At 43.9% G+C, this 22,795-nt stretch overlaps 1 protein-coding gene across 1 annotated transcript in view; it reads left to right on the forward strand.

Annotated features, from left to right (window-relative positions):
- STIP1 (stress induced phosphoprotein 1) overlaps positions 1-22,795 on the forward strand; it is an 812,376-nt gene that overhangs the window by 73,382 nt on the left and 716,199 nt on the right. Inside the window, exon 2 of the mRNA XM_069650819.1 lies at positions 19,771-19,980. Coding sequence (XP_069506920.1) covers positions 19,771-19,980 — 210 coding nt within the window. The remainder of the gene's footprint in view (positions 1-19,770; positions 19,981-22,795) is intronic.

Genomic DNA, 22,795 nt, shown 5'->3' on the forward strand with positions numbered 1-22,795 from the left:
AAGGGGTTCTGCAGGACGAAGCATAAAATTGGATGTAGCATTGTCACACGGAATTTTTTCCTTTTCGGTCGTCGTAGATAGTTCAATGGCAATGCACTTTTCCCTACGCTCTTTCTACCTTATTCACACGTTCATGGAGATTTATTTTTCTTTTTTTCAGATTCAGCTAGTTTTCATGAATGTGCAGAAGTTGAAATGAATTAACTGATACCAGGCTCTGTTTTGAATATGTATGCATTGGACTAGTATATGGTTGTATGTGCCCCATCAGTATAGCCTAATTAACTTTTTCTGTGTTAATGATCTTGCATATCGGGATTAATCTTGTATTTGTTCTAAGCCAATTGGACCTGGTTTTCTGCATAGTCCCACTGGCACAAACGGCCCTCCTATTTCTTCCACATAGACTTGCTGTAAGAGGTAGGCTCGCATGCCGCTGTAATTGATGAACTTGGCTGGACTGATACCTGAGAGCTCAGTCTGACAAAATGTTGATCAGCCATACAGAAACACTACATCGTAGTTCATGACATTGAATGGCATAAAATAAGAGCGACAGTCTGACCAGTTCTGCTAACACTATTCTTTCCTTGATACTTATTTCGTCTTCTCTGGGGCCTAATTAAAACGCAGCAGCTTAATGATTTTCACCACCTTTTCTGAAGTCATTGCATGGTGTTTGCTCAAAGAAATCGCATCTGGTGTGGCATTTAACTATTGTGAATGCTCCGATTTACAGGACTACTGTTGTCTCAGTGACCGACAGGAGTCAAAGCTCCTTTATTGAAAACATCTCAACGACCCTGTGCTCCCTCTGACATCCACACTCAACTGCCTTCTCAGAACACCCCCGACATTCTCAAACTCGCCATGCATTTCACCTCACGCACTCAACATTCCCCAAAGAACACTCGCACGGGAGCAAAGGTGACCTAGACACTACACATCCACCCAACCTAACACACACAATGAAACTTGGTATAATGGAAACTGAGTACCACACAGTACAAGTGTCAATCTCATGGGAAACCGATTCTTACAAATTCATTCATGATAGTCTTTTGACCACACCGTTTCTCATTCTTTCTATGGAAACCACATCCTCCTTTTCTGTATTGTCATTCGCCTCTTCTCTTGAATTAAGTCTCTTCTACAATCCTACTTCCTTCTACAGCATCCATAGCCAACAACCCATTTCCATTTCGCTCCCCATCACCAATGCGCTCAACACCCACACTGTCCCCTTCCCAACTACTTGCATGATCCATATTCCAAATCTGTCAATCCTGTATTCTGACGCATTGTTAAACCCCTCCTTGACCCTCGCCTGCTTGTAATAGTTTGACTCGTCCTTTCTCACCAACATTCCTTTCTTTATCCTAACTAAATCACCAGATGCCACGCATTCCTGCACAGGACAGCCAATCGCATCTTTACACAAACCACCATTCTGCTCACACATTGTTTTCCTTCTATTCACCCACGCAGGATTTAACGCGGTTTGGCTCTCTAACCCCAAACCCACCCCCCCCCCCCCCCCCAATTTCAACTTCTGCACATTCATAAAAACTAGCTCTAGCAGATGTTCTACTACTCCAGTTTTTCTTCTATTGCCTCCTCTATCAACAAGTTATTTCTGATGGCTTGTTCCACAGCTTCAACAACTACCCTGTTTCACCTCCACCAACCCTTGAGTTTGTGGGTGATAATTAGCTGAAAACGCTATAGCAGCCGACTTGGTGCATTTTGCTATCTCATTACTCCTGAACTGCACCCCATTATCGCTAATGATAGTCTTGGGGTAACCCTCTCTTCAAAACACATGCACCAAGAACTGACATCTAACGCGCCTACTTTCCGAACCATCTTAATTTCAAGTCATTTAGACAATAATCCATCATGACAATAAAACATCTATTTTCTCTAGCCAGATTGCTGTACTGGACCACAATGTCAATCCCAATTTGTTCCCATGGTTCTTCTGGCCTATGCATAACCAACGATTCAAATTTACGCCCTTAAAAATTTGTCTGAGTTTGGCAAGGCCAACAACACCTCAGAAACCCTTCAGATCACACCAGGCCACCAATACTTAGACTGAGCATTCTGTTTGGTGCCTTTTGATCCTGGGTGCCCTTGATGCACCTTCTCAATTAAACCTCTGAGGCGGAATCAACTTGTCGCATCTAACCAATAGTCTTCAATGGAACACTTGTTCCCAACTTCCCAAAACGTAAGACATGCCTCCTCCAGCAGACCTTTGTGTCCTCTTAATGGTATAATCCATGACCTTGCACAATACCTCGTCACTCTATTCCTGTCCCAATTTTCTCTTTGGATCACATCCAAAACTACTGCAACAACTTCCACATCATCAACTTGACACTCTTCCTCCAACTTCAAGGGCAACCTTGAAAGAAAATGAGCCACCTTGGTCCGAATACCTGTCACATGACCTCAAAATTGTAATCCTGTAATCGCAAACTTAACATTGCAAGCCTGGTCGTTGCCTTTGACATACCTCGCACCGGCAGGAACGCAACAAGCAGCTTTTGATCAGTACTTACCATAAACTTATTGGCCCACACATGATATGGCGTTTGTAACGCGCCTATACACTAAGTGTTTCAAGGCTCGACGAGGAAAGGGAGGGGAAATGGAGGGAAGACAGACAGCGATCCTACTAGGCCAGGTGACCTTGATCGCGCCAGTGCAGGGGAGTGGGTGGGGGAGTGCAGGGGAAGAGGGGGACAGTTCAGTGCATAGGATAATAAAATAAATAAGACAATATCCAGCCCGCTGGTGGCAAGTGCAAGTGCAGAGATCTGGTGTCAAGTGCTAGTAAAGACTGTAGGGATACAGAAAGTCCCTGAGTGCAAGGGATGCCAGGGGGGCAGTGCAGGTGTGCAGCTGGCTGGGGGGAAAAGACCTGGGCCCGAGATCAGAGGGCAGCAAGGTAAACCAGTGTAGTTTCAGATTCAGCCAGGAGATCAGCAGGGGAGAGGAGGAGAGAAAGCAGAAGCAAAGAGAAATGTCTTGAGGTGCTTTCCGGAACCGGAGATGGGTTTTCCAAGTTTCAGAGAGGCTGTTCCAGAGGGAGGCCCCAGCAGAAGAAAGATCTACCACCAACTCTCTGTTGGGAGACATACTTACTAAAATAGCTTACCGCCCAAACACAAGCGAACAGCTCTCTCTCGTTTACTGAATATCTACTCTCTGCCTTGTCACAGCCCCGGATGCATGGCAGATGATTCTCTTGTGCCTGTCTTCCATCACCTGTGATAACACTGCCCATAGCCTGATATTGCTCTCATCCATAGTGAGCTTGGTCTTTCTTCCAATCACAAATCCTTCCAGGTCCAATGACTTGCACAAACTGTTCTTACTCCTCCGTCCCGTCCCCTTTCCTCCATACTTATTGTAAATTCTGTCCTTCGGGACGAGAGCACCTTTGTTAAAAAGCATGAAAATGTAATTGTCCTTTTTTTTTTTTACATTGGGTCACCGCTTGTGGCAGTAACCCCCGCCACGCGCATCACCCTTCAGTCCTTTTCTCTGCGCGGTCAGGGCCGGATGCACTAGCATCTCAGTGAATGTTTTCTTTATATTCCCTTTGTTCTTCCTTCCTGCTCCGGTTCCACGGTCATCTTGTCCTCCGTCTATGCCGGAGTGTCTGGGATTCGTGTTCTGCTGATCTTGTGAACGCTGTTTCGCGAGGGCAGATCTCCTCTTTGCCTGGAGTGTCTAGGCCCGGAACACCGTTGGAACTCATGCTTTTATTGCGACTCGTTTTCTGTACGTGCATTCCAGCTTGTTGGGTGTGAGGAAGTGTTTCAATGCGTTCTTCCACCACATTCGCAGCTCTTCATCAACGTAAAAAAAATGAAACGTCCGGTGTGGTCTTTCCTTTTTTTAGGGCACCCCGGCCTTGAGACTCCTTTCTGTGGTCTTTGAGGAAGTACCCAGAGGAGCTTAAGTAGCTCTTCTACCAGGGGTATCCCAGAGGTGTCCTGCAAGGGGCCTAATAGGCGCACCAGAGCTTCATCCGAGGATCCCTGCAACGGGCCTGCCAAAACCAGATCTTTCAAGGTTCCTCATTTGGGGGCTACAGTTGGGCCCAGTTCTTCTGTGGCTCTGGGTGCCAGGGTTCGCCCTGAGGTTTCCACATTGGGAACTTCCCGCACAGAGTCTTGGTTCAAAGCCCATCTCGAGGGAGCGAAACGTACCGGTGTCCAACCAGAGGTTCCCCTTCTTGGGGCTAAATGAAATACTGGCAGAATTGAGCAATCCTTTTCGAGGGTCCTGGCGGTGAGGTATATCCCTCAACCTTCCCACGCTCGGGGGGCGTGGTGGTACCATTTCTGTCGAGGGGGCAAACAAGGTGGTCCTGCACCACAGGCCTTCGAGTACCGGCTCTGCTGAGGTTCCTCCACCTGAGGCTAATTCTGGGGCAGTCCCTAAGGTGTCCAGTAAACACCCTAGATCTTCCAGTTCCAGCTATGCTGAGGGTCCTTGCTTCAAGGAGAAAATGTCACACAAGGCCCCTGACTCCCATGAGGAGACCAGTGCCCCACTTTCTCCTGTGACGCAGTTCACCTAAGGTGTCGACAAAATGGCGGCCCAAACTCTGCATACCACGGTGGCCATTTTGACTAACTCTTACACAATGTTCACTAAGGCTGGTGCTGGGGGGGAGGGGGAACTCCTTTTGGGGCAGAGCAGCCTTTTCCACGCCATGTGGATAACGAAATCCTGTTGCGGCCGCCAATGGATTGGCATGCTCGGGGAAAGAATAGACATATGCTATAGTTCCGAAAACCAGAATCTGGCTAGCCACCATGGAGCTATGAACAGGAGAGTGCAGTTCGATGCAGTCCTGAGCTTGCCGAGTGGCAATAGAGGGAAGGCATAAGCCTTCATGTTGTCCCACAGAATCCCCAGGGCGTCCCCAAGGAGGACGCTCCAAGCCCATCCCTGGAAGTTTCCTGTTTTGTAGAAGTTGCAAAGGGGTCCACCTCTGGAGTGCCCCATTGATGGAAAAATGTTGGAGAGCATTTTCCACTCGTAACTGGCTGCCGACTGACATTTATGTGACCTAGGATGTCTACAGCCTGAAGCCAGGCATAGTGTTAATAATAATAATTTGGCACTTATATAGCGCTACGAATGTTGGATGGCCCCAGTCCCAAATTTGTATGGCAAGATCCACAAGGAGATGCGACTTGGTGCCGCCCTACTTGTTGATGCAAAACATTGCCACAGAATTGTCTGTGCAAATACAGGCTACCCTGTTGGTGATAGACGGTTGAAAAGCTTTGAGAGCCAGGAACACAGCCAGGGGTTCCAGGTAATGAATATGAAACGGCCTGTCCTGAGGCGTCCACGGGTCGAAAAATTTCAAGGGGAAGCAGCGTTGCTCCCCACCCCAGAAGGGAGGAGGCTGTAGTAACCGTTACTTGTGGGCAGGGCTCCTGGAAGGAGGCCCCACTGAAAGGTTGTTGGCTGAGGACCACCATTGTAGATCGCCGTCATAAAGGATGGAACTGGAATCATCTTGGAATCCGGATCCAATGCCAGAGACCAGCAGCTCCGGAGAGCTAACCAAGTGTGCCTCATCTTCAGACGTGCATGGGGTAGAGCCAGCAAACGAGGCCATGAGACCCAGAAGTCTTTGGAACCACCAAGCAGTCATGTGCGAGGACTGGAGGAAGAGCCGACACGTGGTCGACAGGGCTGCAATCCTGTAGGAACATCTTGGTACTGACCATATTCCAACGGAAACCCAGAAAGATCGGGTCTTGAGCGACAGTCATTGGTGATTTCTGCCAATTCACAGACAGCCCAAGATGGAACAGGAGCTGAACGAGTGACTGAAGATTGCTCAAAGCCCTCTGTGGCAAAGGACTGCGCAGGAGCCAAACGTCCAAGTATGGGTGTACATGAATCCCAGTACAGTAGATTTGTTTAAGTTTTATAATCATTAATACTTTCTTCCGTAATTTGTTTTTGCTTTTGTAGAAACTTTGAAAATTGTGAATTTTGCCCCTGATGAAGAGTGTATACTCGAAACGTGTTGGGCCATCAAATGATGAATTAAATTGAAGCTCTTGTGTTAATCATGAAAGTTTTGGGTTTATTAATAATTATGAAAGAATTCCATTTCAATTATTTTTGATGAACAGTATATAAATACAATTGAAGAGCATGAACTACATATGGTGTTTTGTATATCAGACACCATATGGTTAAAAATGTCTGTTTTGACAGATCTTAGTGTGCAGGGGACGGGAGTTCCCTACTTTGGGAACATCCACTTCTTGTTTTATACATGAATCCCCTGCAGTCTGCTGCAATGACCGACATCTTTGCAAAGACATGTGGTGCTGAGATGAGACCAAAAGGGAGTACATGAAACTGGAAGTGTTCTACTCCCACAGAGAGACGCAGATCATTGTTGATGCGGGCTCCAAATCAGAATGTGCATGTATGCATCCTGAAGTTCTACCATGCTGAGCCAGTCGCCCTTCCAAAGAGAGGACTTTATCTGGCAGGACGTAATCATCTTTAATTTCTCTTGGGGAAGAGAGATTGAACTCGGAAACATTGAGGTTGGTGCACATGCCAGCCTGGTTGGCGTTTGGGCACTGGAACTGAACAGACAGGAGTAGTAGCCCTCCCCTTGCTCCCCGGGGGGAACAAGCACCACCGCTCTGAGGTCTAGACGTTTCTGTACTTGGGCTCTGAGGGAGGACAACCCTGTCTGCTGGAAGGGAGGAAGGGTGGGGTGGTGGGGTATTGTAGAGGGGCAAGCGAAAGCCCGCGTGGCAAAATCCATTGGTCTTCAGTGATGGTCTGCCATGACTCCAGATGAGACGTAAATTGTCCTCCCACAGGAATCTCATGCGACCAGCAATTAATCATTTAGATTTGTCGGCAGGGAGACTACCTGTCCCAGGAGAGGAGGTTGATGGGTGAGAGAAAAACCGGCCACTTTGCCGCTGCCGCTTACAGTGAGGCCCGCCAGCCAGACCCTCAGATCGACGTGCACAGCGATCCTGAAAACCCCTGAATCCAGAGACGGACCGAGTTTGGGACCCTGACCTCTGTGTATAAGGAGCCTTAGCTGGAGTTTGTGTCAGGACCGATAAAGACTTCGCTGTAGAGTGCTTGCCTTAGTCTTTGTGAGTTCCTCATCTGTGGAGGAATGGAACAACTCCTTACCATCAAAAGGAAGATCAGGCACCTTGTCCTGCACTTCCTTTGAGAACTTCGTAGCATGGAGCCATGCTTGGCGGGAAAGGTCGACACCCGACCATAAGGCCTCAAGCAGAAAAGTCTACATGGTGTGCCACAGCCTTCAGTAGATTCTGTGCCAGCACTCTGGCGTCCGACAAACCGGCTTTGAAGTCATCGAGCCTATCTGCAGGAATTCATTCCTGGAAGTCGGCTCCCGCCAGGATAAGCTCAGTGTTAGCCTGAAGAAGCCGGAGAGCCGAAATGGAAAATACTTTCTTGGCAATGGCGCCAAGAAGGTTGTCCTCCTTGGAGAGGATTTGGGCTGCTGCAGTGGAGGATGTAGAGGCCAGAGTGGACTGGAGTGTGGCTGCTGCCACCGTCGAAAGGAGTGGACAAGCAGACAAAGCTATATCCGCAGAGGTATGAAGCTTGTATCGATCGTCAATCCTCTTGTTGGGATGCTGCCCGGAATGAGGTTTTTCACAGACCTTACGGGCCTCAGCCAAATTGTCCTTCTGGAGGAACAGGCCGGTGCGCTCCCGAGGAGACGAGTGAAGGTTTCAGAAAGAACTCCACAATTCTGTTCCAGATTTCTGTCTGGTCCCAGCATGGGCCCTATGAGGAATTGTAATTGCACCGTGGAGAGTACCGTAGAGTACCAGACTGCAGACGCGTGGACTGTTTGCTTTACTCCCCTTGGATTTATGCCACTGGATTTTTGTTTGGACTTTAACTTCTTTCAGTTCTGCTCCAAGCCACGCCCATTTGCCACCAATTCGCTTGAAAAACAACCAGCCACGCGCACCATGGAGAGTACCGTAGAGTACCAGACTGCAGACTGCAGCTCCGCCTCTGCTTAGGAGTGTCCTATATCTGTGCCGCTTTGTGTTACTCCAGTCAGGGTTAGTCAAATTGGCTTTGGATCATATGAGTTTACATTTATTTCCGCTTTGCCCTGAATGTAGTGCATAAAACCATGGCTAATTACAATTTGACCTTGGGCATGCCCTGTCCCGGGAATTTTTCAGGGTCCATTTTGCAGGGCCAGGGTCCGTAAGAAAACTGAATTGACTTGATTCCACGCCTGACTGGAATTCTTAGACACGCGAGTCACTTTGAGACCTATGGTTCATTTTAATTCGGGACTTCGTTCTTCGTCTGGGATGTATTTTCCTGTCACTGAAAGTGACGTGTTAGAAAGAATGAAGAGCTTTGCCAAGACCACTAGCAAAGAGCTCTTGGAAAAAACGATAACATGTTCTTTCGGACACTACTATGCAGAAGTGCGGTTTAACAAACTCAAACGATAGGACGTAGAACTTTTTTATATTCCCCTGCATTCGGCATTGAAAACGTCCATGCCTGAAATTGCGGTTATGATCCACCAATCCTATTCGAATGTCATTCCACCCCTGTACGCCCAAGTTATCCTCCAGGGACCATTAACTACAATACCAAAAAAAATAAAACCTCATTCAATTTTCTGGGGAGCCTCCTGGGGATACCCAGCATCTGGTTGAGTCAAATGATATTGAGGATGCCTTATCAGGGTTATCGGGATCTCCTGCGTTATTTTCAACTGAACAAGAGAACATTGCTCTTCCTCTTTTCTAGCCTCTTTCAATGAACTTGATCCACGTCCATTGTTTGGTTTTCTGCTTGTAAACGTTTCGAACTTCGATGTGGCTTTAGTAGCCATCAACATGATAATTTTTACTTTGACCAAATTGTATGAAGGCCTGGATCAGAAATTAGTCATGCAAGCAAATAACCTATCTACTCTCACAAGAAAATGTGACTGGTTAGTTTGGAACTTACCAGATATGTTAGAAAGTCCTTGCATGAAAAATTGCAATAAACATTCTGAGGCAATTCCAGATGAGGAGGGCGGGTGAGGTGATTGAACTTGATTCTGGTCAAGTGGAAATTGTTCTCTCACCAATGATGCTAGAATCTGAGCTTGACAAATCCCCAGAGCATTCCTCTTCTAGAGTAATTACAATCGATGACCCTGCACCAGTGACTCCTATATATATTTTTCTCCCGGGAGGAACTATGAAGAAAAAAACAAATAGAAAAAGAACCCCTCTTCCTTTGGAGCAATCGGGTTCTAGTAAAAATATATTTTTTTAAAGTCCATGTCGAGGAAATCTAATGTGAAGTCCAATTTAGAGTCTTGCCATAATAATTGGCAATGTGAAATCTGTTTCAGAAATTTCACCGAAATCCACATTGCCGAACCCAAAATGTTTGGATGGTCATGAAGAGGTAGTTTGTATTCACCACCCCAAACCATTCCCCCCCCCCCCCCCCCCCCCCCCCCCCCAGTTTGGTTTTGCCCCAGAAACTGATCGACAGGTCAATGAGTTAAAATATCAAGATTCGATTTCAAAGGTTGGAATGACAAAAGATGATTAGGTTGATCTAATGAGCATGTCAGTTTACTTAACAAGTTTGTTGCCCATCACAGATGTTTTTCATCAGAGTCTCCATAACAATCAATCAAATAGCGTTAGACTGAAACGCTTTTTGTGAACTTTAATATTGAGGGTCCAATGTTTAAAACTATGGATCAGAAGCGCTCGAATATTCTATCGGGCAAGCAAACCATAAATTCGATTGGTTTCAAAGACCTTTCTTTCAAAGACCTTTACCTCTTCTATTCCTCCTATTTCAGCGCATAACTCCATGCCATTGGTAAATGCTCAATGGCCTAGGGGTAATTCTGATTTGCAAGCATGTAGAAATGACACTAATTGAGATACATCTGAATGACCTCTTCCTTCTGGATCGATGTTAAATGAATAATTTCTAATTGCTACTATGGTTGATAAAATTTATGAGGATCCATATCCAAATAGGTTAACAATCGTAACTATTCATTCTATCCCCTCACTTCATCTAATTCAGTCGGGGGATATTGATCGAATAAAATATCCTATTCCATCTAACCAAGATATAGTAGAGATTGTAATTCCATCCAAAGTGATAAAAAATGTAATCTGGCATGAAGGATTTGCTCTTAAGAAAATAGGACTATCTCTTGAAGCTAAACTTCCAATTGTACCCCAGGAAATGCTTAACCAAATGGAGACTACTAATGATGCGAAGATGAAGAACTCGCAGCATTGCTGTAAGTGCAATAGTGCCCCACAGCAAACAAATCACATTGCTAAGCACACGGAACTTAAAGCGAAATTGTCCTGGGTATCTAAGGCTTATAATCAATTCCATTCAGGCAAAGCATAGAATATATGTCCAACGTTAACTCTCTTGTTCAATGATTTGTTTGAACGCATTGGGTTTTAGCAATCTCTTGAACAATTTATCTGAGAGCTTACACAAAGCTGATATAGTTCTGTTTCAAGAATCTTGGTTTATGACTAAAGCCGTGTGGGTTGACCATCAGATTGAAATTACTCTTGCTACAAAATCAAAGAAAGGTCACCCGGTGGCTGGTCTACTGATAGCGGTCAGAATTATCCCCGGATTCAGGTACAGGTAGTAAGGATCACGACTACCCCTTACTATCATCCATTCTATCCTGAAACTGTAATTAATATTTACTGGAACCCTCTTGCTTCAGATGAAGACCTCTTCTTGTCTAAAATAGTCAATTCTGGACAAGGTAGCCTTAGATCTAGCTATGCAAACAATAGTGGGTGATTTTAATATGAATTGCTTAGCAAATCAATCAAAAACTGTCAAATGTAGCGCTATGAAGTGGCAGTCCTTAATGAAAATTAGGGGAATGCTAATGCTCAATGGTTCCACAGTCAAAGATTATCCCCCGGCAGTGACATGGTCTAGAGGTACTTCGACCAACTATTGACTAGGTCTATATATCAGAAAATGCAATAGATGGATATCTAGCTTTAACGTTATTCCGACGGTTGCTAGTGATAATCACCAATTAATAACAAAATGGCTACCACACTATCTCATCTTTCTATTTACAAACTATCCAGTCGGATAATAAATTGAATAAACTTTGATGGTTTCAATCATCAATAGAAATTTTGAAAAGGAAGATTACTAATGACCCTCAAATTACTAACACTATGGATGGAGTTTATTATTACGACTGTTTATAATTGCTCAATCTACAATATTTCTGAAAATTCGAAATTGCAAATTTAATCCCTCAATAGCCGAATTCAAGAAACAATACCGAAAAACTATGGGTAGTTTAATCCAACTACTCATGTGATTGAAAGAATAAATATTAAAACAAAATATAGAAACTCGATAAAAGCTATAAAAGAAAATGAAAAACAAATGAATGCAGAAAAGATGCTGAAAGCTGTTATATCTATTAGAGAAATATGGCAATTGATTAATGAATCTTCGAATCAAATGTATACATCCTCAGATCTTAACTCTATTAATGAATTAAACTGGACCATGCACTTCAAGTTTATTAGTCGGCAGTTGATCAATCAAATACTATTTTTAATGTAACGCCGGATCTTAACCTACTCGTATTTGATAATATAGATATTTTGATTATCATTAAGAAACTCCATAATTCAAGGACCCCAGGGCCAAACAATTTGACAAATGCAATTATCATAAGGAATCCTGAACAGTGGGCACTCTTTTTAGAACTACTTTTCAGACAGATAATTGATTTTAAAAAAATACCTCCTTCATGGCAAAAAACGGTAGTCATCCCTCTATATAAGAAAGGGGATAGACTAGTGGACAACACAAAATCTAATCAGGATTTCTGCCAGGAATTGGCTAATAATTTTAGCTGCATTAAAAAATCAAGCTATTTTAAAAAAAAACCTTTTATTGCTCTAACAGATTTTAAGCAAGCTTTTGACTCGGTTTCCAGAGAAATGTTATGGTGAAAACTTTTAGCTTGTTCATGTCACAAATTATATTCTATTTTATTTTTAAACTTTATTTTTGGCATTTCAACTTAAGTTACATACAGAACCGCCCAACAGCGGGCGTGTTAACCTTGTGCCGTTAAGATCCCCTTACTTCTGACCCCTTGCTATAAGTCGTTATGCACTTTTTTTTTTTTTAAATTGTCTCATTGTCCAACATATATTCTATATTTAATCCAACAGTTTTACTCGAATACGTCAATTGGTGTTAAATTCACAACTGATGGTCTTCTAACAAAACCTATACTAACAGATTTAGGATTAAAACAAGGCTGCCCATTCGCCTAATTTCCTTTTAATTTTTATATTAGTGGTATTTTTTTAAACTTAATGAACACTATCTTTTCCTCCCAAGCTACAGAAAACATCCATTCCCTATTTGATCTACGCTGACTATTTAGTCTTACTAGACAGAACACCAATTGGTTTGCAAAGAAAACTGACAGCCTTAGGCAATTATGTGGATGCCAATAACCTGAGAATTAACGCTAACAGATCCAACATCTTCATTTTTCACCATTGTCTACCTGTCTGGCTATCCTTATAAGTGGTTTATTTGAGTTCTTCAAAGAAATGAATGTACTTATCGAAGAGTGAATGTCAATAATAGCCGATCTGATTTTCCATATAAAATGGATATAATAAACAAAATGAAGTTACTAGCAATTCAAGGTAAAGCCTGAAGGTAAAGGTTCAAGCCTGCGACAAATATGGGAAATTTTCAATCAAACCGGTTATTATTTTTTACAATCGAAGTTATCCCGAAGATGATTTATAGGAGTGAATGTAAAGCGCTAAATGAATCACTAAAATGGGATCTGATTGAGGGCATATTTTGGAAAACAATATTGGCCCTACCACAATCTACCCCAATTCAGATAAGGTATGAACCAGGCCTTATATTGCTTAGAGCAGTAGCAGCATGGCATCTGCTTGCTAGGTTTAGGAAATGTATATTGCCAAAGAATGAGGTCAACATCCTATTTCCAGCTCTAAAAATATTGCTCCTGAGTCCGAATTCGGGGCCGTTGGAATTGTGGAAAAAGACTTGCCTAAACATGAGTCAAGCTGATATGAGCTTCTTTCTGAAAGTCTGAATAAGGCAAAACTAAAATGGTATTCGTGGGATTGGATAAACACGAGAAGAATGTGTAAAATATGTGTATACATTTGGAGTGTTTACTTTGAAAGCTATGACGGGAGTTACCTGAATATTTACAGACATTACTGAATCGCGATTATGCTGATAAGATTATGAGAATGAGATTTAATTTGTGTACAACTAAAATGAAAATAGCTACTTATTCATCTGTAAAACATGATATCACTCATCACTTATCGCTTTTGCGATTCTGGATGTAATGAAACCTTGAAACGCATAGTAACTGAATGCATAGGATTATTACCTGAAAGAAATACATCATTTTCATAGATTCTTTTTATCCTAGAACCTTTTAACTGAAGATATGTTATGGGCAGAAATATTTAATGCATCTAGAGTGTCCCTTAATAGATCTACAATACAGTTTCTTTCTAAATTAGGCTTGATGGGTGAGGCATATAGGTAAATTCAAAGGTTCTACTTATGTTTTCTATAAGTTTTAGTAAGATCTGTCCTGCCTTAGAAAATTGTAAAGTGAACACTAACTTGTAAGAGTACTGGTGAAAATTACTAGCATACACTAGTTGAATGAAATGTGATCTACTAAATTCTAAGGAGTAATATGCTGTTACCGTTGGCATCCATTTTAAAGAAGGGATCTTAAATATTGCTGTGAAGAAAGATCTGATGAAGCTTAGTGATTAAGATTGTAAATTGATGAAATAATGTTTTATATAAAACGATTTGATGTCAAATATTAAAGTTGTATTTGACTAAAACCATAAAGGTGTAAAACAAAAAAAAGAAATTGTTGAACTCTGACTGAAACGTACATATGAATGTCTCAGTGAGCAGTTTCTCTTGCCCTGAAGTTTTTCTACCTTCCAAGTCAAGCAACTAGTTTTATATCAACATGGATATTGGATTCTGAGTCGTTGCCCCTCCCGTGCCCCCTATTTTTTTAAACATTAATAGGGAGGCGGGTATTCTAGTTCTGGTGCAAACCTGTTGAAGCGGATAGCCTCTCCGGATCTGCTTGCACAAATCAGAGCTTCACCCCTAAAGCATTTGTGCATACCTTTTTTAGAATGTTTGGTCATCACTCTCCACCTTCATGCCACCCAAGAGAGCAGGAAGGATCCATTTTTTTGCCTCGGAAAGTGAAGGGGGGGGGTAGATTGGGGAAAAATTCCTTCATGCCCTGGGATGTTCTTGTTCCTGCATGCGTGTCCTTCCCTTCCTCTTCTGTCCAGTCATCCATGGGCTTGGGCCAGGAGCAACTGTTGCCTGACTTTGGAGACTCACAAAGTCTCCGAAGTCAGGTTCCTATACCCTGACCTTCCTATTGTCTTGTCCATCTAATCATCAGGGATTGAGTCTCCGGTTCCACACACCCCACTCAATGTCCCAGCTCATGAGGTGACCTATATCATCTCCTGGGACCTTTCACAGGACAACCTGAATTTTGTAAGCAGCTAGAGAAAAATGGCAGGCTCACATTAATGAGCAAAAAGACAATGTTCTGGCATTGTTTTTCGTTTCCAATTTTGCATTAAGGCAAATTAGTGTTGCTCCTACTTTGAAGTAGTATGCTATAGAATCTTTTCTTGCAGAGCCCTATTAAACACCATTTTAATGGCTGCTTCCTTCTGTCACAAGTTCCTTGTCCACACTAGTGGTGCTTGAATATTTTTTTTTTTTGGTTTGTCTCATTCTGCGCAGCGTTACGGCAAACAACAAGCTTTGTGTTCTAAAGAGTCCGTTTTCATAGGCAACAAGGTTTTCTTTCATGCACTTGGAGGTTCAGACAATACTGAAAAGGTCAAGAGCGTCTCCATATTTAGATGAAAGTAGCTAATCTCTGGCATTGCTTTGTGCAACCCTCCAGAATACTCACAATCCGCTCTTAAATTTTGGGATTAGGAACAACAGTCAACCGGGTTCTGGACTCCAGGGCTCGGGTCACCAGGTAGCGACAGACTCTCCTAGCAGAACAGCTGGGCCTGTCTGGCCCCTAGATAATCAGGACAGCTGGATGGCAGGGTTGCAGCGGGCATGCAGTTAGTGGGCAAAAAGCCAGTCTGGTTTCAGGATGCTTCCCAAAAGAACACCACAGCTTTTCCCTTTGGTTATTGGGATTTTTTGATTTTTCTTTTTAGCGCGATCCCTGGATTGAGTCCTTGCTGGGATGGTCAGCAGTGCTTTGGCCTTGCAGTGGTCTGGAATAAGCTATCCTTTGGCTTTGCAGTGGGATCTGGAATCTGACATCTGGCAAGATGAATGTAGAAGATCGGGAACGCAGGCGCAGGAAATTCAGGAAAGAGTGTCTAGAGTTTTGTCAGCCTCCTTTTTTATAGAGCATGGTGACATCATAGAATTATATGGCAGGGCAGGCTTAGCTAAGCACACCTCTAAACAACTGGCTTGGTCACGTTTTCCTCCCAGCTGGTTGGGTTTCAAGGGCATGTCAGATTTATGTGAGTTTTACAATGTCCAGAACCTCCCACAGTTACTTTAGCTACAGTTCAGTTTTCCCATAAATGGCACATTTGTACAGTTGGGGCATTCTAACAAATTACATAGGCAGGTTACATATTTTATGCCGAACATGCCAGTCCAACTCTACAATTTTAGACATTGTTTTGCCCTTCTAATAATTTTTAGTTATTTTTAGTGTGAAATATTCTGCCTGAAATTCTATAACTTTATACGTGTGTATGGATTATCAGGCATGGCGGTATTGAATTTTAAATTGGTATCATATACACTTTACATGGAATACCCAATTCTCTGCCATTTCTGTTCCCAAGGTGGCAGTGAAGATTACAACATCTTAAATTACATTAAAACTGTTTTTTACATTCCTGTGAATTTCTGTTGCAAAAATAAGTCTTCAAAGTTTCTTAATAAAATAGTCTTTTGAAACATGGGCTGGCCTTTGCCCTCCACTGGAACATTTTTTTTTTCTTTCTCTTCAGCTACCACCAGCTGTCACATCAGTCCAGTGGGGATGGGGGTTTCCTAGTTTGAAGGTTTTATGGCCGCTTCCACTTCAGATTGGTGTCCCAGAAGTTCCATTTTAAGAGGGCTCAGTCCAGACGCAAGTCTACCAAGGTAGTAATTAGCACTTGTGTGTTCTAGCATCAACTTTAGGGGGCCTTCTGTTGCTGGCACCCCCCAAGCAGAAACCTGGTTGGGCTGATTTTCCCCACTGCAACCAATGCAATTTATTCCTTATTTTATTTATTTTTGTTATAAATCAGAATAAAGCCTGTTAAATAAGATCTCCCATGTATGTTTCACAGCACAAAACCTCTTCACATGGCTAGATAAGGGCAATGCCTTGTCCAACATACACCTTTAAACTAGTATTTTTCTTAGTTTGCAAAAGTACATTTTAAACGTGTGGTGACTAAATTTTCCTTGCAAATTCAATTTTTTTCTTACCTCTGAATTCCCACATTGTTTTGTAGCCATAGTTAGCTTCTGCTATGCAGCAATGGTTTAAAACACAGATGCAGTGAAATTTACATATTCCCAGAAAGCCAGGGCCTTTTTGACGCATTATCCTTGACATTTTGTACCCAAAAAGTAAGTTTCCCATGTAGCTGACTTAAAGCTTCTTTTGATTTCTTTAGATCTGAACAGCCTGTCATTCAGGAAAACTGCTCTTGTCTGCTTGGAGCACAATGTGAATGTGGAGGGGCATTGAAAGGTCTCATTAATAAAAGTATTGTGATGAGTAACAGAGGAAAAAGAGCATCAAAGCAGCACAATTTTTAAATGTAAAGATTTCCCTTTTTCCATGGGAACCTTGGGCTTGCAGCACAGCTTTTTCACTCCCCTTTGTTTGTACATGTAAGAACACAGTGGCAGGCTTTCTCAGTGTGCCCCCTTGTTCCACCCTGCCCCATATGTGCTTGGCAAGATGGTGCACGCAGTTTTGGTGGGAGGCAGGGGTGCTCACAGGAGCCAGGGCAGCCATTTTGCTGCTTCTACTGAAGTACAGCTTGGTTATGGAAGGGAGTACAGCTGAGTGGGTAAATGTATCCCACAGAGTGGGAACTGAACGTGGAGGTCCTCCGTCAGCATCTTTTGCCAATGGGGCACTCCAGAAGTCGACCTTTTTGCAACTGCCACAAACAGGAAACTTCCTCTTTATGCATCCAGGAACGGTCTCGGCGCCTCATTGCTAGGGATGCGCTCGAGGTTCCGTGGCACAACATGAGGGCATATGACTTCCCGCCACCTCCTCTGATTTATCGGTCACTCTGCAAGCTCAGGAATGCATCAAATTGCACTCTCCTGTTAATAGCTCCTTGGTGGCCAGCCAGATTCTGGTTTTCGGATCTTCAGCATCTGTCGCTTTTGTCCTCCGATCAGACTGCCGTTGATTCCCAACCTGCTTCACCAGTGCGAACAGCAGATGTGGCACCCCTGCCCACAATCATTTTGGCAGCCTGGTGCCTGAATTCAAGTCCCTAGCACAGTTTAACCTGTCCGAGGACAATATGTGCGTTATTGAAGCGACCAGGAAGCCTTCTACGAGGTCTCTGTATAGGAGCAAGTGGCTCCGGTTTTGTCACTGGTGTTTGGCTAAGCAACTAGACCCCAAACATGCTACGTTTGACACTGTCCTTTCCTTCATTTCTCACTCAACTTTTACGTTCAGAGACCCGAAAGGGAAACCTGCTTCAAAGGCTACTATCTCAGGATGGATTTCCTCCTGTATTTCAGAAGCATATACCATTCAGGGCATTCAACCTCTGAAGGGCATTCATGCCCATCTTGTAAGTGGCAAAGCGGCTCCTGTTGCCTTCCAAAAATATGTTCCCTGGGAAACCATTGCCAAGGCAGCTACGTGGGCTTCCCCATCAGCTTTTTGTAAGCATTACTGCCTGGACTTGAGCTCCAGGGCCGATGCTCAATTCGGTCAGGCAAAAAAACCATTTAGTAGGGAAATTCCATCCACCCGTATTACCTGAGTGCTTTGGAATCTCCCACAAGTATGGAGGAAAGGGGACGGGACGTTGGAGTATAACAAAGTTACTCACCATAGTGATTACCTTGCAGCTAGTCTATAGTCTCCTTTCCTCCATACGCCCGCTGTCCCCTCTAATAAGTATCCTCTATTACTTAAATGGTCTCAGACCTGGCGATAGAAAAGGACTGAAGGGCTATGCGCGGGGGTGGAGCTCAAGAGGGCGGGGTTACGGCTGCGTGCGATACCCCACGTACAAAGAGGCCAATTTTAAATTTTGATGCTTTGTAACAAAAGTGCTCCAGTCCCGTCCCGAGGACGGAATGTTCCACAAGTATGGAGGAAAGGGGGCTATGGACTTGGAGTAAGGTAATCACTATGGCGAGTAACTTTGTTAATTTCTTCCATGCACGTTATGGAACAAGAAACAGGGTCTCCTTTTCCCCCGGCATAGATATGAAAAACACATAACCAAGGTGATGGTACCTTTACAATTGTATAGGTCATTTTAAACAAGAGAACTGCTCATCCGCCAAATCCAAAGGTTATTCTACAAGCAGTTTTTTTTTAAAACTGCAATATACTTTACCATCAAAAAGATCAAAGGTGGATGCCGGTTCTTCCAGCTAAGAGCCGGCTCGGCTAATTTCTACCACTAGGCAATTTAATTCACTAATTGGGGAAATATGCCTTCTTTGGATTTAATGCTGCTTGAAGAGTTGGGCTTGTCTAGGTTAACCGACTTTACCTGTAATTCATTTGCAAGGTATGGAGTCTTTCCTCATGGATGAATCCGTTAGAACATCAACCAGACCTCACTCTGAGCCTAATGTGTGCAAAGTGCTCCTCATAGGGGGAGGGTTTATTTTGTACCCAACATGGAAATCAAGAACTCCATATCCTTACATATTGAAACTTTGAAAAAGACTCACTATATCTTCAAACAAGTCTACTTTTAATTGATCGAAAAATTGAAGAGCTTTCCAGTACTGTGCTAGTAATTTCAACCTAGAAGCATTGGAACATGTTCCAGAGTGAAAAGGGCCTGGGATTTTTCCCAATGCTTCATTATTTAAGCAATACAACCCAAGAGTTGGTGGGGGAGGATGGGGCTGTATTAGCTCCTTATTCACTGTAAGGCCGTCCCATGCCTGTCATAGATTACAATACAGGAGTGGTTTTGGTTAGTGACTTTAACTATTTGGTCTGGCCTGAACCCCATTTGGCACACATGCCGAGCTACATTAGAAATGGCCAAATATTCTGGTACGCCTTTTCTTTCAATTTGCCCAAATTACCCACCTTCAGCTTTTTTTTTTTATACATACAGGTGTGCATTTGTACTTTTAGTTTATTAGTAAATGTTTCTTTTCAAAGCAATTAGGAATATGCAGAAGTGCAGGCTTAACATTTTTTCGCATTGTGATGGTTTAGGAATGCAAATGTGTTTGGGTTTTGTAAGACTTTGATAAGTATTAGTCCACAAAGTCAGTTGGTGGCTATGTCATGGTTTGGTGGTCTTGATGTAATACTATTCTCTTGTCTCCTCGAAGGTAAATGAATTAAAGGAAAAAGGCAACAAAGCCTTGGCGTCTGGCAACCTTGAAGACGCTGTGAAGTGCTATTCAGAAGCTATCAAACTCGACCCAAAGAATCATGTTCTATATAGCAATCGTTCTGCTGCTTATGCCAAGAAGAGGGAGTACCAAAAGGCATTGGATGATGGCTGCAAGACCGTGGAGCTTAAAGCGGACTGGGGCAAGGTGAGTAATGAGTAAAGATGGAAATGCAGGGTAGGAATGGGAGCATAACACAATTGTGATTGTTTTGGGGTTCAATTCATTGTACTAGAGAATCCTGGTCTATATAGAACAAAGGTTCAATCTTTACTACTTTACTTTTATTAGTCCTCTTCCCATACTTTTGATGTTGCCCATTGCTTTTGGACCGGAGAAACGTTTAGCAGAACATCGCAATTGTACAAAGGGAAATCAGTTCCATGTTTTATTTTATTTCATTTGGTTATATGCCCAAACCCTCAGGTATCATGGCGTAGGTTACAGGATTACTTAATACTTAGTTGGTACATATTGGCATATTTGTGCATACAACATTGTTTCTTTAAGTGAATTACACAAGAGCATTTGCATAGTTTTACATAGCCAGACAGGGCTTCATAGAAGGCATAGTGGTACTAATTTACATTCTTACAATTAGTAATTACTTTCACGGTTAGTTGTGCTGGAGATTGAGGCTTATTTAGAATTTTATTGAATAGCCAGGGTTTGAGGATTTTTATGAATTTACGGAAGGATGGCTCATTTGACATGGAGGCTGGGAGTGAGTTCCAGTTTCTGGAGGATGCTACTGGGAAGCTAGAATTACCTGTTGAGTTTTTGAAGAGGAGGATGCATAAGTGTTGTGTGTTCGATCTAAGTGTTCTAGCTGAGATTTTGCGGGTTAGGCATTGGTTGAGGTAACTTGGTGCTATGCCTGCTACACATTTGTGTGCTATATAGAGGATTTTATGTAAGATCCTAGCTTGTAATGGTAGCCAGTGGGCCTCACTCCGATATTCACACAACACACGAAGTCCAACCGAGACTCGACGACGTCGAGTTCTCGGAAAGAGGCACAAACAGAACAGTCCGAATCAGTGTTCTCTGGGCGTTCTCGATCGAGATCGCCGCATGACTCCAGGCAATCATCCACTCTTGCCAAGAGTGCCTCGCTCCCTAGGCTAACAGAAGTTCGATCGTTGGAGGACGAAGACGACTTCCATCCCCAGGCCGCTCTCCAGGAGTCGGAGCCCGCAGACAAGATCAGCGCGGCCCCACGTTCGAAGAGGGACTCTACCCCCGATCCTCGACGCCAGGCGTCGAAAACCTCCGGAGCCACAAAGGGACAGGGAAAACACTTTTCCACTGCCGGGGAGGGGGGGAAAACAGCAGAAGAAGCAGCCTCTGCAGTCTTCCACGCCTGTGATACACTCCACTCCTCCTAAACAGTCAGACAAGACCAGGTCTTCTGATATTTCTAAAACCAGCAAATCTACTCAAGATAAATCTCCTAGACTTTCTGAGAGCGTCATTCCCAGTTCCAAAAAATGGTCGAGTGATGACATAGATGGGGTCATGTCAAGGATGTCTTCTTTGGCAGACTTTTACGATAAAAATCCAGACCATTTCCTTTGATATAATCCACGGGGCTACACCCTCAGGCTCTTATGATCCTATCCCCCCGAGTAAGAAGCCCCGGTTTCAGACACCGCTGAGGTCTACAGACCCCTTAGAGGTACAACCATACTCACGGCCATACTCACTGTATCAAGGAGAGACTTCCTTTGGTGAGGACCAAGATTTTGGCATGGTAGAAGAGCAAACCAGGACGGGCTACTATGGGGATGATGAGGACCAAGAAGAGGAAGAGGAATACCCTGAAACCTACAGAGTAGATTCCCCGGTAGAGAAGGAAGCCCCGGTTACCGACTCCCCTGTCAATAACCAACCCCTCCTGAACGAGGTTCTCGCACGAGCAGCAGAACATTTCCATATTGACACCCACGGTGTCCAGGAAGAGAGGGACTTCACCGAGGGGTTAGTGGGAGAAAGGAGGCCTGTTGCCCAGACCATCCCTATCCTTAAGTCTATTCAGCGAAGAATAGACACGTCCCTGGTGAACCCGAACCTCACCAGAGCAGTCAATACCAGAGTTGAAAAACTTTTCAGGGCAGCCCAGTCTGACCCTCTCTCTATAAGAGGACATCTGAAGCCAGACTCCCTAGTGGTCACTAACACTTGTAAGAGGGCTGGAACACCCTTGTCATCATCCGAAGCTCCTCCAGACAAGGAGAGCAAAAAACTATATGGTTTCGGCAGGAAAGTAGCCTCAATGTCGGCCTATCAGGCAAGGATTGCAAACTCCACCACCCTGTTGGCCAGCTACAACTGCCATCAGTGGGAAGAAGTCGCGGCACTCATAGCCTCTGCACCAGAACCCTTAAAGGGCCAGTTAGCACGAATTTCCGCAGAGGGTAGAGCCGTGTCTGGTTGCATTTTAAAAGCAACTTTTGACGCCGCGGACAACGCAGGCAGATTGATAGCAGAAGGTACTGTTATCAAGAGACGTGCGTGGTTACGGCAGTCTGGTTTTAAGGCAGAAACCCAGGCATCATTGTTGGACAAACCGGTGGAAGCCGATCTGTTTGGTAAGGCGGTCGAGGACGCGCTGAAGAATGCCAAGGACGAATACGAGACTCTCGTCCCTTGGCCAGTTAACCAATAAACCCCCTAACCAGAGAGGGAATAGTAATTTTCGTCGCCCACGCAGCCAAAATTCCCAGAGAGGATCGAACTATTCCCAGGGGCAGGTACACAGTGGAACAGCCAACAGTCTACCCAGGGTTACGGCAGGGGTAATGGGAGAGGACGTGGTAAAGGCAGAGGCAGCCCCAGTAAAGGAGGCGGCACGCCTCCACCAAAGCAGTGACGCTCTGTTCAGGGTCCCTTCTCACGCAACCCCAGTAGGGGGACGCATTTCTAACTTCACCCAGGCTTGGGAAGGGATCACATCAAGACA

The sequence above is a fragment of the Ambystoma mexicanum genome, chromosome 3p (assembly GCF_040938575.1).
Source record: "Ambystoma mexicanum isolate Mex_15411 chromosome 3p, UKY_AmexF1_1, whole genome shotgun sequence".
NCBI lineage: Eukaryota > Metazoa > Chordata > Amphibia > Caudata > Ambystomatidae > Ambystoma > Ambystoma mexicanum.